A 15,560-nucleotide genomic window follows, 5' to 3' on the forward strand; every position below is an offset into this window, starting at 1 on the left:
GCCAAGCAGCCATGTACACGGGATTCCCGCACGACCGGCGCTTCATGCTGTATTCGATCAGCAAAGACAAGAACATGCACATCGCCGAATTCACCGAGATGTGCCTGTTCACGACCGCCTTCGTGGACGGCAGCTCTTCCCCATCATCCCCGAAGAAATTCACCGTCACGTACACCAAAGACCACGCGTTCGCGAACCCGGACCAGAAAATCACTGACGCGACCCCCCTTGAGATCGACCTCGCGCCGGACACGCACGGCCTCGATGAGTTCCAGATCACCATGCATTCGAGCCCGACTGTCAGCTACGACATGGGCGCCACGTATAACGAGTGGTTCAGCGCGCGCTTCGGCTACCAGGTCAAGCTGCTGTACATCGGGGAGAATCGGCGGAAGGTGCTGGGCAACATGCCCCCGAGCGTGTCGGGGCGACAGCGTGACGAGCAGAGCCAGGGAACAGGCGCAACGGCCGGCGCGGGCGGTTCGTCGTGGCTAAGCAGCATCACGTCGACGACCAGCAGCGTGGTCGGCAGTCTCCTCGGCAGCGCGAAGCAATACGAAGGCGAAGACGCCGGCCTGACATTCGCCGACGTGGCGCCGTACCTGGTCATCAGCACGCGGAGCTGGGAGAACGCGCAGCAGCGCCTGCCCGCCGGCGAATCCATGGACATATCCAAGTTCCGGCCCAACATCATCGTCGAGGGTGCCGCCGGCGAGTTCGACGAGGACTTCTGGGGCGAACTGCAGATCGGGAGTCAAGGGGCCAAGATCGTGCTGACGCAGAACTGCGCGCGCTGCAACAGCCTCAATGTCGATTACAGCACCGGCAAGGTGGGCGAGAGCGAGGCCGGCAAGATCCTGAAGAAGTTGAACTCGGATCGTCGCGTCGACCCCGGTGCCAAGTGGAGCCCCGTCTTTGGAAGATATGGCTTCCTCGCAAAGGTCCCGGAGGGCAAGACCGCCGCCGAGATCAAGGTCGGTGATGAGGTCAAGGTCGTCCGCAGGAATACTGCCCGGACTTCTTTTGGTATGTTGCTTTCCCACTGCTCCATATCGTGATGCTGTGCTGATTGGTTGTGTCCATTAGAGTGGCCGAATCTGAGTACTAAGTAAAGTCGGCTCTTCATCGTGGATGGGGTGATACATCGCACAAGGCTGACAGGATATAGAATGCGTGGTTTATTGCGTGCTATTTTCATTGGTGGTATTGGTCTCGTTCATGCTCGTATATACATACATAGTCCATGCTGTTGATCTGGACTGATGCTCGTGACTCGTTGACTGATTCGTCCTTCGTACATAATGCTCCCAAATGTAATGGAAGCCTATTTTTCTTCATTTCGTCGTAGGTGTGAAAACCATCCTCACACTCCGTTGTCCATTCCCGGCGATCTTCGTGTTGAGATTCCCGGGGACGTATCTCGCCTCAGGTTGTCGAATGCCTTGCTCAATGCTGCTCAGTACCCATTGCGCCGTGACGTATTTAATCCCCTTGCCTCTGACGGTGTTGATTTCTTTGTTGATCTTTGTGGCGGCAAGGCCACCACCGCATGTACTTCCGATGATCACATGAGTGACGGTTTTCCGTCCCAAAGCGAAGGACGAATTGCCTCCGTGCTGGACGAAGAGTTGTTTGATCTTGTGATCTGACACCAATGGAGCCGTGGATCCATTGAGATACATGGTTAATCCGCGGAAGATCTGTGGCGGCTGTTTTGTAGTCGTGACGAGCTGGTCTGGGCAACTCTCTGGAGATATCTTCTCTTCAGTTGCTGTAATCGTGTTGGTAGTGGAATCCTTGGATGGTTTATTGCCCTCAGAGTCCTGCTTCAATTTCTTCGATTGGCCCATGTCTTCGTCCTTGGACTCAGCACATCTCTTCCTACTACCTGCCATAAGACCTCTGATATCCTGCCAGCCACTCTCACGCAGACCCGGCGCACCCTTCTCCCAATCACCATTGCCCTTCCTCCCATCCTTCCTGTAGTTGACGCTTCCAGCACCAACAAGATCCGATAGATGGGCATCACCTCCACGACCACTCCGGTCCCTCAACTGATGAGAAAGCTTGTATGTGCGTGAGTCTCGCCATGATGTGCTTCCCGAAAGTGTGTTTTCGGCGCGTTGATGGCCTGTGGAGGAGGAGTTGAAGGGATCGAAGAAGACTCGGGTGGGTTGCGGAGCGGGTGGAATGTTTGGTTTATTTGTAGGCATTGCGGATGGTTAAGTCGGCTTCGACGCACAGTTCGACCATTGGATATGCTGGTTGCAAAAGAGAACGCGTGGCTGATTGATCTCATGAAAACGCCGCGTGAGATTCTTTGGTGCAAATTGACGAAGTCAAAGACTGACGCGAACAAATACACGTAATCACGTGCTACAAAGTCTTCGCATACGGAGGACTCGACTTTCACATGAGTCATCCTCTTGACCACCCTTGACTGTCAATCGACAATTAAACAAGCCATACAAGCAGTTTCAGTTCTTCATTAAGCTACATAGCGAGCACACCCTCGCCTCTGAGCTTCCTCCTCAAAGATCAGTAGTAGTTGTACAAGTGGCTTATTAAAGCTCCCCCAGCGCCATTCCCTCGAGCCACGCAATATGTATACTCAAATGAAGGACTTTGACAGTATATCGCCATCGCGATTGCCATCGCCATGTATATAGGATCCAAACAGCGCCAACAATACCCTTTCCAGTGCGGCCATTCATCTCGTCCTCAAAAAGCGTTCTGTCGCACTTTCCACCTCCGTTCAGTCTTCTAGTGTCGGATAATATCTCATCGACCCATTAATAACTGCCGACAAGCAATCCGCCGTGGCTGGCTTGCACTGGTCCGGCGATCAGAGGTGTCGTAACCATTCTGAATACAGCAGAATAGGCATTTGCAAGGCGGACAAAAATTAAAGAACAAATCCCTCCCATTCGGCCGTGATACTTTCATAAACTCCATGTTGTTTGTTTGTTAACGCTGTGAATGATGCTAAGTCGCTGTGAACGTTCCCGCCCTGATAACATCAAATTCAGGCATTCACGACAATAGCGTGACAAGGAAAATGCAGTCAAAGTTCCTCCTCATAATGATGGTCAAAACCACCATTGTTCTCATCGACTGGAAAAGCTGGATGCCGTACTGGCCGGTGCGTATGATGAGCTCGTGGGTGGGAAGACCTTTCGTCGTACGTATTCCAGGATTTTGAGATCTTTGGCTAGAACTGGTGAAATCGCCTCGTGGTCTCGTAAAATCCTTACCGTACGATCGTGTAGTTTCTTCAGTATCTCTACGTTCACCAGTGAGCTCAGGGATGCATGCTTCGAAGTATATGTTGCATATAAGACAAGCATGTTCCCCCACTGTCTGTGATACTTGTTAGTTCAAATGCATCCGAGAACAGAGAGTTGAGATACTCACGCATGAAGAGTGCCAAAAATATTGGTGACAACAAGTCGTCGAGGCACCGCATCGAACACCGTAGTACTGCGTATAGCAGCCTGGACGCACTTTCGAGCACCTTCTAAGAGATTCTGGTCGAGACCTGGCACCTCCTTCCATGAGCGATTCGGAGGGTACGCATTTTCCATCGCTGGTGATGTAAACTCCGAGTGCTCTCCATTTCCAGATGGTGATTCCGAGCTCGGCTCTTTCTTCATTCCAGCGGCGAGGAGAAGTGCATATTGTAGGGCTGGTCGCCAAATGATATACTTGGCGCCATAATATTTCCCTCTTAATCGAGCAAGGTTGATGTTGGGGCTCTCGTGGTCGTTGTCATCCCAATCCAACCCGGCTTTCCTCCATGTATCTGTTCTTACCTCCTCAAACATCCCATCTAGAGCATGCATCACCGAATCACTAGATCTCGTATTCGTATTCTTCTTCTCACGGTAAAGCGATGCGTGAATGCTGTTCATGGTCTTGCGCAAGTTGACTTGGAACGAGTAGTACTTTAGGATATCGTCACTGGTATTAGACTCCGGGATCGGGCCGAGTGTGGCATTTGTTGGGTAACTGATAGTTTGCGCACGCTCATGTTTGCTAATGTCACTGACAGGTAGGTGGAACTCGGCAGCGATATCGCTCTCCAACTGCAGGCATGACCAAAAGGCGAAGTTGATGAGATTTCGGCGGGAGGGCTTCATGGTGTTTTGTACATAAGCCGTTGACTCGATAAGAATTTGGGTAGCCACACATGCCTTCTGGATGTAGAAGAAACTAGGCAAGATGCGAGCAAGTTGACCCATATACAGACCTGCCAGCAGATATGCTTGAATATGTGACACATCACTTCCTCCTGGATGTTCCCCGATAATGTCTGCAGCTTTAGCAAAGTATGCCAGTCCGGGAATGACATCCATGTTCTTTCCCTGAGGGTTGGCTGGGCTGGATGCACCAAGATGACTAACGCCATTCAATCCAACTTGATTATTGAAAGGAGATGTTGGCGCAGACATCGGCATGGGGAGATCCGAGTACATATTGCTGTGGGGTGTCGAGGTCCGCATGTTGGTGGTTGCTGCAGCGCCTGGCAGAGGATCTCGATGAGCCGTGACCTTTCCCAGTGCAATGACAAGCAACACAATTGCATTCGCAATAGAGTGCTCAATCATAGGCGCACTGATACCAGGATTGTAAGCTTTGGTATGGGTGCGGCTTCCGAGATGGCTAGGGGTGTTGTGGTCTTCCACCGAGCGTGGAGATTCCGTGTTTTCTCGTTTCCTTTTGGCGCCAACAACGCCAGCAGGCTGTGTCGCACGATAATCCCAGCTATATTTTCGCTTGAAGGTGTGGATCATGTTCCGGAGAACTTTAGGTTCTAGAAAAGGATGGAGAATGTGAATGTGTTCCATGAAACTCCGAAAGTAGCGATCTACCGCATCCGAATCGAGCATCAGACCACCATGCGGACTGACTCCACCTGGGTGTTCACGCGCTGGGTGACCCTGATTCGGCATGCCTGGTGCATGTAATTGACCGACGCCCCAAACACCATGGGGAGAGGAGGATGTTTCTTCGTCGAGTCGACGTCCATCTGAAGATGAGCTGCCGGAAGGACTTGGTGCACCCTCATGTCCATCGCCTTTGTCTTCACCTTCTCCACAACCGTATAATCGTAGGAGTCCTCTTTCCCGCTCTTCCTCCATGGCATATGTCGGAGAGATGCCGGGCGGAGTTAACGCAGCAATAGAAGGCCACTGGAGGAGATACTGTGCTGCAGTGGTGTGCTTAGAAGGCATGGACAATCCATCCCCTCCTGTTTCGTCCCCATTACGACTTATAAAATCCGAAAGAGCGGAGTGGCCCGCCATGTGAGGAGTGGTTCTCACGTCCGAGCTGTCCTCTCTACTGAAAGGGATGGCTTGACTTGCAGATGCCGTCTTTTCCTGAGATCGGACCACATTTTCCTTGCGCTCTTCCGGGGTTCCCATCTCAAGCCCAGCAAAGGCTTCAGGTTGGCTGCGGGACAGGAAATTGAGAATGGCATCTATCTTTGCGTTCTGCGCTCTTCCAGCATCAGCAATTGATTTCACGTTGTCTGACAGAGAATCGAGCTGAGCCGTAATTGCGAGCACTTGCTTTTCCGATTTTTGCGGTGGAATTTCTCGATATGAGCACTTGAGCCCATTCTCCTTACAGTGTTGACATTCCGGTCGGCCTTCATCACATTTTGCCTTTCGCTGTCGACACGAATCGCAAGCTTGTGCGGCACGGACAGGCTTCCGGCGTTGGCCACCAAACTCGGAGTAATAGTAGGGAGCAGATGAAGGGGGTCCCGCCGAGGGAGGCCCATAATGACTGGATTGGCTGGGAGGTTGGCCCGGCATCATTTCATGAGCTGTCACTACGTGAAGGGGTTGCTGATGGGTTCCGTTGGGCTGGGCCTCAGGCCCAGAATACGCATGCCGTTGTCTATAGTCGGCAGAAGGAGGATAATAGGGATGTTCGTGGGGATTGCTACTCGGAGGGTGATACTGTGGGTGATGAGATTCTGCAGGAGATCTCGTAGGACCTGAGACACTTCCTGGGCGTCCGTAACCTGGATCGGCTTGAGGTGGAGGATAGCCTGGGGTTTCTCGACCCGAAGGAGGATAAGGCGGCGGTGGAGGCGGGTAGGAAGGTTGATGAGCATTTTCGGATGGGTGTGGTCGATGTTCGCTAGGTTCACCACTGTAAGGTGAAGGGTTGGGGGTCCACCCTTGGCCTGGTGGTGGCATACTGGTGCTTTGAGGTGGAGGGTAACTGTGTAACGGTTGAGTCTCGGTTGGCGGCATACGGTGGGCGTTGTGGTGTGGTGGTGGACCGTAGGGATTGGATCTTTCGTACTTCAACTCCACGTCACCGATTGCTTCCATGCTCAACCTTTGATTCCGAGCACAACAGCCGAATCAGTACCTCCTTCGTCACTATGCCCGGAAGAACGTGGTACGGGGAATGCACCATGACCCAGGGACACAATCTTAAAGTCGCGCAAGAAACAGAATGCTCATGGCAGTTCGCTCGAGGGCGGAATCACCAATGCGCATGGGTTTCTTGTTGTCGGTTCCAGGAATCGAGGAAGAAAGGCCAGTTGAAGTCCAGAAGATCCGGGGAAGTTTCGCGTGGCCAGCGGATAGAAAACCAAAAAGCGCTGTTTCTCACGGGCTTCTGCTTTCGGGAGAAAGCAAACGTGGAAGGGATGCGGCGCACACAGATTCGATTAAGTGGTTAGATTGAAAATGAGCCCGGCACTGGTGGACTTTGGTCGTGGTGGGCAAGCAATTGATTAAGCAAACAAGTCTACCGCGCAAGGATTGGAGATATGCGAAAGTGGTTGTTGGAGAAATCGAAGGCAATAGATCCGAAAATGAAGACGTGGATTGAAAGTGATGGAAAAGATGTCGAGAAGTCAAATCCAGAATGGCGGGTTGTCTACGTTGGCGGAACCCAAGACGGCGGCGGTGGGTAAACACAGCGATCGCGACCGGAGTCGAGGTCTTCAAGTTTGGGCAGCAACGTTTGAAGCGGGTACTGAGATGCTGGAGGCTATGTCGAAATAGCCAGAGGCGGTCGGAAGCTTGCCTTGGAGGAGAGTGGTGGGGAAAGGGTAAAGATAAAAGATGAATAGATGCCCAACTGACTGATTTCGGTGATGATCTTCGTCGACAATATTGTAGCCGTTACAAGTGGTATCAAGTCGAAGTGTAAAAAGGAAGACAAGAGGGCCTGGGATGATGCAGCTCTCAAAGACGAGCTAGTTGGAAAGACAGTGCGGAATTGAAAACGTGAACGACGGGAGGATGAGTGTCGACTCGAGTTGATAGCAACTCAGGTCCGGAGGTACAGATAGTAATAATAATGCTGGTCGATCTCAGGCTAGCCTCTAGCTAGGTCGGAACAAGGATTGGGACCTTGGGGGGGACACAATTACTGGAACCAAAGGGCCCGGCGGTGGAGGTGTTGACTGGCTGCACAGTGACGGATTGGCGGATCAAGCCAGAAGCCAGAGGGGGGCGGATGAAGTCAAAGTACGAGGACTCGAGGAGGAGTCCCAGTGACGACGGAGAAGACGGTAGCTGTGGGTTCAAGCTGCCTGGCACTGCTAGGCGGTGGGTGACTTCCTTGGAGTGAGGCGACGGGGTACCTACTGGAGGTAGCGGTGGGTATCACTGTAGCCAGAGAGGTGCCAAACACAGGCAATGATAATGATAGGCGACCAAGAGTTGATCATCCAGTTAGTGGCAGAAGTTCAAAGGGAAAACAAATGGAACAAGCTGGGACTCGACTCTAGTCCGAAGACAAAAGGTAGGGTAAGGAGACCCGGGCGAGGCACTCGCACTCGGTCCAGCTTCAAGTGCCAGTCCTTGTCTGTGGAGCTTGGGCTCTTGCCGGGGGGGCTTTTTCTCCCAGACTCGTACTGCAGTAGGCGGTTTAGGGCGTCGGCAAGGTGTGCCAGAGACCCCCAACCAAGATTTCGGTATCCAGTCAATGCTGAGAAATGATGGAATACTGCCCGGGAATTCGGGATCAACAGAGATCAAACTAAGAACAGTCGGGTCAGGGCAGGTCAGGTCTGGTGGCCACCGTGCGAGACGAGGCGATGATAGCTCGTAATAGCCACTCCCACTAACATGTAATGGTGAGGCAGTTGCAGTGGATCGGCGGGCTAAGAGTCTCGGAGAGGCGAAATAGAAGGTGCAACGAGGTGTGGGAGTATCCGTCTGCCTCGAGCGGGAGATGCCAATTCGCCTCTGTTCAAGTTGAGGTCAGCTGGAGAGAAATTACTGTATGAATCTCCCTAGGGAGTCCAGTCTTAACTAAGAGGGAAAACGACGAGCTTGAGCTTGTAGGAATACAGCAAGCGCACACATTCGTCTACTACTACTGCTCTCGATGGCTTGAAGGTGGGGTTGGAATTTGGCTATGCAAGCACAGACTTGCACTGAGGTCGTTGTTGGCCTTGCGATGATCGAACGACGTGAACTACCCACCTAGATACTACTACTACGAAGTGGTGACCAGTGACCAGAGATCAGAGTACGTTACAATCCGGCACCAAGCGGTGGGCAACGATGCTCCTTCATTTTGATGTTTGGCTTCGGGTCTTGAATCCTCTCACCAAATTATGCCCAAACGAGATAATCACCTAGTCAGACGATTGATTAGTGAGACCCACGTCCTTGACTTTCACAGGAGCTGCAACTAGTGTCGCAGAAGCCAGCGAACCAGACCAAAGAGCGCCAGGTCCAATCCCAGGGGAGGGACTTACGAGCTGGAGGTAAATCGGACTGATTACGGAGCACTCGGTACCTCGTACCTGTTCTCGCCAGAGTGACAGTGCCGAGGTAGAGAGAGCTCGAACCCATGGAATATACTCCGTCCACGGCCTTAAAGGGCGCCTAGAAGGAGGCACTGACTTCGCGTCGCAAAGTCCACAGTACAACGTGGTTAAGGAACATAGAGGGTAGAGTACCTCTCTGGAATCAGCTCTTCACAGCACCAGGACAATATTTCAGTGTAGCCGTATGCACCCCAAGGCCATTGTTGAGTTGTTACCACCACATCCAGTGACCAGGGACCTCGATTCGGGGAAGTGGTACTCAGGTCGGTCAAGAATATCCAAAACCTTTCCAATCGTGGCCATTGATTAGAGAGCTGCTGTTATAAAACACAATCTACTTGAACGACTGTCAAGGTCAAGGTTGCGACCTTGATGACTGAAGCCCCATTGCCTGCCGACAGAAGAGTAGTAAGCGATCGTCTTCAAGGACAATTGATCAAAGCCTTGCCCTCATGTACAATTACTCTGTAGGCTACGTGCGGGTGGGTCCACGCTCACCTGTGTCGATGCCTCCACTGAACGGTAGGGAAACAGTGCCCACTGCCCACTCCCTGTTCTTCAGACTGGCACTACAGATGAATCTACCAACCTGATGTATTCATCCCGCCCACGACTATCACATCACCCACGCCCATGGTATTCACTATCACCGAAACAGCCTCTATTTCGATGCTCGATGTCCATCAATTTGAATCGAGACCCAAAGTGTATTGTTTTGATCATCGAGACCGCATTTCCTTAGGCTGTGTTTTAGTGAAAGACGTCCCACCCACATGACCTTATTCCACCTGAAATGAGTCGGAAGCGAACCCTGTCCACAGACCTGCTAACCACCCGCTAAAGCCATCACTAGAGGACAAGGTGCCCACATTTGACGTACGGGTACCACTGAGGTACGAGTACGAGTCCTCTGTACAGAGAACAGAGCACAATTCCTCTCTCAGCTTCGCTATTGTTATTTCAACCAATGGTCACTCGTCCTTGAATTGTATCATCATGCCCAAAGCCCCTCCAGGAAGTGGTGCACCTTGCATCTTCTCGTACGCCACTCTCAGCAAACACCTCCAAGCACCTACGAGTATTCCCAGACCCTCAACAGGTGATACTGCCATCAACAGCATTGAACAAAACTAACGATTTTTCAACATTCTGATGAATGTTGGACCATGTATTCCCTCCTCAAAATAGCTGCCTTGCACCCGACACGTTCGGTCTCGAATCACATCATTGGATCCCTAATTCCATGCACAATGATGCACTCGAGAGTTCTCGTCTGGGGGCAAGTCCTGGATCCCTTGTCCTGATCATTACTGTTGCAAATGGAATAGCTTGAGATCATCCAAGGGCCTTCAAGTGCTGTCAGCATTACGGAGGACTGATTTGTTCCACCGTTGCCCGGTGGAAGGACAAGTATTCGTGGTTGATCGCAAGTCTCATGGTAACCTTGTTCTTAATATCGTAATGCGATAAGCCACCACTCCGACAATTGGACTGTCGTAGATTCTGACACTCAGTTCAGCATCTTCTGCATAATCGACAGAACATGTGGGTGCGGTGCGTGTGACATTAATCATTCCGCGGACAAAAGCACACCGCCATCTCCGCCGCAGGTTCAACTATACAAAAGTGTGAAGAACTCCTTCGTACTTTGCCACCATCCATGCAAACTTTAGTGTTAGCTGTTCTGAAACACCTCAACTGACATTGCTCGATTTGGCAAAAATCCTGCCCAGATATATAATTGGCTGATGGAAATCGCAAAATCAGGACGCTAGACAGGGCATTTTTTCTGACACGGAGGCTTTGCTGATAGTGCATACATTTGGGGAATATGGCGAGACAAGGCCGTTAATATTACTAGCAATCATTAACCTCTGCTCTTGATCACCTGCGCGATTAGCAGAAACATGTGGCCCACAGGCACCGAGACCGCAGACCGCCTCCTTTCGCCGAAGTCTGACCATTTGGTGAAGCGGAATGCTCCTATCGCCAACCATATCCGTAATGTACAGTATCATTCCAATCGCGTAAGGGAGACTGTTCACTACTATGGGATGTTCCGGACTTTTGTAAGAGGTGGAAAGCACCAGGATGGATATGATCAGCCTTGATTCTCTGCGTACTCGGTAATCCCTAATGGTCTTCTAATTCCGTCACCAACCCAACCACATAGCTTCGACGAGCATCCCGATACTCACTGCCATTAAACTCGTATCCGTACGAGAATGCTCCATGATGCACAGTTTGCCAGGCCCAAAGGCCCAAGGGTGTCTGCCGTTTCCACCGTTTCCACTTGGGCAGCTGGGAAGTTTCTCGCTCGGGAAGGTGGGGGTGGAAAATGGCCAGTTTCACAATTTTGCTAGCTCGTCACCGCAATGATTTGGCGATCCTCTGGTCAGGAATAGTCCAAACCTTATGACACTAACAATCAAAATAACACGATGGACATCCGTACTCTGACCATTTGCTGACACTCCAACCTAACTTCCAACCCATCCTAGTCCAAGGGACTACTGTACGGCGCCTTCGCAACGATGATCTGTTAATGCCAACTTGGAAGGTTCATCACCGCAATTTGAGCTGGATGCCAAATCGTCCTGTACCATGTGGGTGTGCGCATCGCTGAAGAAAGCAATATGGTTGCATTATACAGCCACCGTGACGAGCCTTCATGTACCTAAATAGATCTTCAGATTACACGGCCTCCAGTCGATGCACTGGGAAATACCTCCAGAACGCCACAGAGCATCACAATTACAGCCTCCCGAAGCTGACTGGGTGGTGAGCCAACTCTGGAATCTGCATTATGGCAAGTGATCCGCCCGCGCGGGGCTCTCTAGGCCCGAGGGCCCGCCACCGGTAGGCGCCACGTGGGCGTCCCCATCCGATGGGATGGGTCAACCACTCAAGGTCAATTGGTATTTGGTACGAGGCCGTACCCTTACTATGGAGTAACGTCCTTCGGGTCGAACTCGATCACTCCTGGCAGGGGGCACGCCTACTGAATTGAGGCATGCCACACGGCGCAACCACCCAAACCAGCCTTCGCAGCCCGTGGGGCAGTCCCGAGGAGGGTTACTCTAACCAACACTCTGGGAGACTGGGACCCTACCCACCCAGGTATTCGTGGGTACCAAGTATCTGAAGAAAAGGTATGAGGGTATCTCCTGAGTCCTGAGCGAGATCACCATTGTTGACTCTTTACCGTTGACTCTGGGTACCGCGGGATACCGGTCCACTCTTGCACACCTAAAACTCCATCCCCACTTATCGCATCACAGTGATTATCAATTCAGATGAGAGGTCAGAATTTGGTCGGCATTCTTCTCTCGTCATCCACCATGCTGCGCGTTGAAGGGTATTTGGGACCTTTAAACATGTTACATCAAATACCATTCGCATCTCCTGTATTGACATCGATGCCTGCAGCAGGTGATGCGGAAAATATCTAGTAGCGACTACTGCGCAGTTCATGCACTCCAGAGTTCCCTTCGTGCAGAAATGCAACCATTGTCACAGACCTTCCCCCGCTGGGTTGGATGGTTGAGCTCCTGATCAACAACGCATGAGCTAGATTTCTCTGCACAATTCACACTGAATCAAGCTTGTCTCACCTGAATGCCTCGAAAATCATCCTGAGCCTTAGGAATCCAACTTCGTTCCGTCTATCCGCTTCACGGCCCTGCCCTGGGTCATCCCCTTTCATGAATTCCTCGTCAGGCTGCAATTTGTTTCGCAAGGCTTGGATTCCGACCCATCCTTTCATGCGACCATCCCAATTCTGTTAGCCTCTTCCGTGTCGTTCAGGCATTCCAGAACAGGATGACATCCATGTTGGATTTTCGTAGAAACAAGGTCGTTTTGACTCCTCAAGTGGGTTGTCTTCGATCTACATCACCCTTCATGTTACTCGTCTCCACTCATGTGCCAGGCAACCTGAGAAAATGACCTAGTGGTTGCCAGAAGCCCTTCGAGATTGTTCCTTGGAACATTCCAGAGGCCCACCTGCGGGTAGGAAGTCAAACTGACAGGAGGCGGATCCCAGGTTCTTGCCAAATTGATCGTACCCCACCACTAAAACTGACAATAAGGGATATGTGTGCGCACTTTATGCAATCGTGACCGTTTCAATAAGTACACTCTGCGCCATCACCCCCTTCGCGAAGTTTTCCAAGCCCACATCCATTCTCTGGGCCGCGTGCCGCGTCGAATTGTTAAATTTGTAGTCGGCACGGTGATGCGTTGTGGCATGATCAATAATAATAATGGCCGATAAAGTTGCGCTCATCAGAGCGTGGCCTTTTCTTCCAGTTCAAACCGAGTCGGGATTGCTGGATGGTTTCTGGCTTGCGCCATCGACCGTTTCCGGCGTCCGCAGACGCCGCGGATGGTCTTCGCAAGCGACGGGCGATTGTGGCATTTTTTGAGTTTCCATTAATTCTGGTTACTACCTTATGATTGCATATCATAGGAATACGGAGTAGAAGTACGCGTACGTAGTCTGGAGTGCGGATAGCTTGGGCATCAAGATCGGCTTCATCCCTACACAGTAGCAACGATCGACGAGGGTGATTTCCTGAGACTTGATGTGTTCCCGTGACCGGGCCGAAGCCCAGTCTAATGTCCCATTTGGGCATCAAAACTTCCGTGGACACAAGGCTATTAAGCATCTACAAACGTAGGATCTCATCACCATCAGCATTGGCGTAGACATCACTATCCCTTCCCAGTAGTGACGGCGATTGAAACGACCCATCAAGTACACGCAAGGACACAGGAGGTTCAGCTGGGAGCGACCTCTTCCCGGACATTTCAGCATCTCCGTGGAAATTTGCAGCACGGGCGAGATATTGGCCAATGACATGATGATATACGATGACGATGTCGAAGACGCTGGCCCGACAACCATTCTCAGGGGAATTGCGGGCCGTTCAACCCTATGTTTAATTATCGATATGTCTCCATGAATCCTTCGCTGCCGTCCTCGTATGCGTCATCTAGACGAGGTCTGGCAGCTCTATGGCTGTTGATCTAGACCTCCAGAGACGAAAAGAGACTTTATAACCCATGCGTTGACTTCAAAGAGATCGAACGATGAGATTCCGGTGGTCTTTTTCTGGATCAATAATAGGCCAGAAAGAGAACAGGGGGTTTTTTTCCTGATAGGCCCTGGCATCTATCAGGTACAATTTCTTTGGGCCGCCCTCCTCGATCTAGACCCAGCGGCCCAACTCTATTTCTTTGTCATGAACGTTGATAGTCCTGATTTTCGCGCGAATTTCTATCTATCAACGTAGTCGGCTGGCTGTATCTGCTCGATTCAAAACGACTGGGATCAAAGCTGTGATACCGATCTTCGTAGAGCACATTCACTTGCGTTGAGACATATTGCCGGCCTCCAGAACCTTTGCTTCAACGGCAATTAGCAATACCCCCAAAGTTCTAGCATAACAATGACTCTTTTACACTTTTCAAAATTGTCGAGATGCTAAGAATAGTGAACAGACCCTCGTAGCATCCATGGATGTAAATGAAATGATTGCGCGAAAGTGACAGTTCTGGTCTTTGATGGACATTACTATGCTCTAGTCCACTCTAACTAAACTGTGCAATCTACGTCCGCTACCTGCGACTGACGATACGTTCCAATTTTACTTATATCGAGCTGATCCTACTGTTCCGGTTGCTTCTTCTCTTCACTGCGACTAACTCCTCCGATCAAAGTCGGTCAGGTTGAAGCCCGTGCCCCCCCCCAAGGTCTAAGCGATCTTGTCAGACCCTCACGCAAAGGCGCACCCTTTAGCTCGCACGCTTCATTCAACACCCATTGAAGACTCTGTACCCACGTTCCGAATCCTCAATATCAAGGCAAATGAAACCAGCCCCAAGCGACACACTACGAGATCGCACGGCCTAGATAAGCATCTCGACCATTCCATCGGGGAATAGCTTTGCGTTTCCGCTGTACATGCTTTCTTTCGCGAGCTGCGGCCTCCAGCTAGCACGCGCACCTCCATTGACCAGGGTGTTTATCTTCGCCTCAATGTTGAGTTTCAAGAGTACATCCTCACCTCACGTCAAGGAGGTACACGGGATCCTGGAGTACACAGGCCAGCAGTCTTGCTTGAATTCACAGCCTCAATATTCGTGGCGGAATATGATGCATAGGCTATGATGAATATCAAACAATATCTGGTTCAAGGGTTGCGTGACGATCAATCGAGGTCGGAGGCGAAGTCCATAATCCCTGGGCTGATTGGCTGCCTCCTCAGTATCCTGTGAGGACAGTGTACGAACCAAGAAGATTGTCGCTGTTACCTCGAGAATTCAATATGTGTGTTTGAGCATGACCACAGCTCCATAATAGTGAGCAATCTCCTCGGTGAGACTCTCACCCCATGGAATATCTTTCGCATTCAAAGCTGAGCTGGGAGACGAGACGCTTGTCGTTGGTAGCTTGTACCTGAAGCTGATCCTCCCACTCTTGTTGCTCGTTGCTGTTGATCTCCAGGGCTGGAATGAGCCCAATTAAAGCAAGCAACGCCAATGGCTGGGTATCATCAAAGGCAAAGCCACCCCTGGAATGATCGCGGCTTTACTCCGCATTATCCCTGTGGGTGATATATGCCTATCTTCTAGGCTCTGAGACACGCTTAATGAAATGCTCTTAGGCAGTCAACATAAGCGTTCTCCACGTTCGTCGCCTCACTATCATCTGATACCATGGTTGGTTTCCATTGGGATC

At 51.2% G+C, this 15,560-nt stretch overlaps 3 protein-coding genes across 3 annotated transcripts; 1 reads left to right on the forward strand and 2 right to left on the reverse strand.

Annotated features, from left to right (window-relative positions):
• Positions 1-11: 11 nt before the first annotated feature.
• LTR84_001221 (uncharacterized protein) lies at positions 12-1,058 on the forward strand (the record flags this gene model as incomplete). The annotated part of the gene is made up of 1 exon (XM_064844847.1): positions 12-1,058. The coding sequence occupies one exon, from the start codon at positions 12-14 to the stop codon at positions 1,056-1,058; it is 1,047 nt and encodes a 348-aa protein (XP_064712707.1).
• Positions 1,059-1,334: 276 nt separating this feature from the next.
• Positions 1,335-2,213, reverse strand: LTR84_001222 (uncharacterized protein; the record flags this gene model as incomplete). The annotated part of the gene is made up of 1 exon (XM_064844848.1): positions 1,335-2,213. The coding sequence occupies one exon, from the start codon at positions 2,211-2,213 to the stop codon at positions 1,335-1,337; it is 879 nt and encodes a 292-aa protein (XP_064712708.1).
• Positions 2,214-3,107: 894 nt separating this feature from the next.
• On the reverse strand, positions 3,108-6,350 carry LTR84_001223 (uncharacterized protein; the record flags this gene model as incomplete). Its single annotated transcript, XM_064844849.1, has 2 exons — positions 3,108-3,360; positions 3,415-6,350. The coding sequence occupies 2 exons, from the start codon at positions 6,348-6,350 to the stop codon at positions 3,108-3,110; spliced, it is 3,189 nt and encodes a 1,062-aa protein (XP_064712709.1).
• Between the last annotated feature and the right edge of the window lie 9,210 nt (positions 6,351-15,560).

The sequence above is a fragment of the Exophiala bonariae genome, assembly GCF_035927105.1.
Source record: "Exophiala bonariae strain CCFEE 5792 chromosome Unknown scaffold_1, whole genome shotgun sequence".
Classification (NCBI taxonomy): Eukaryota; Fungi; Ascomycota; class Eurotiomycetes; order Chaetothyriales; family Herpotrichiellaceae; genus Exophiala; species Exophiala bonariae.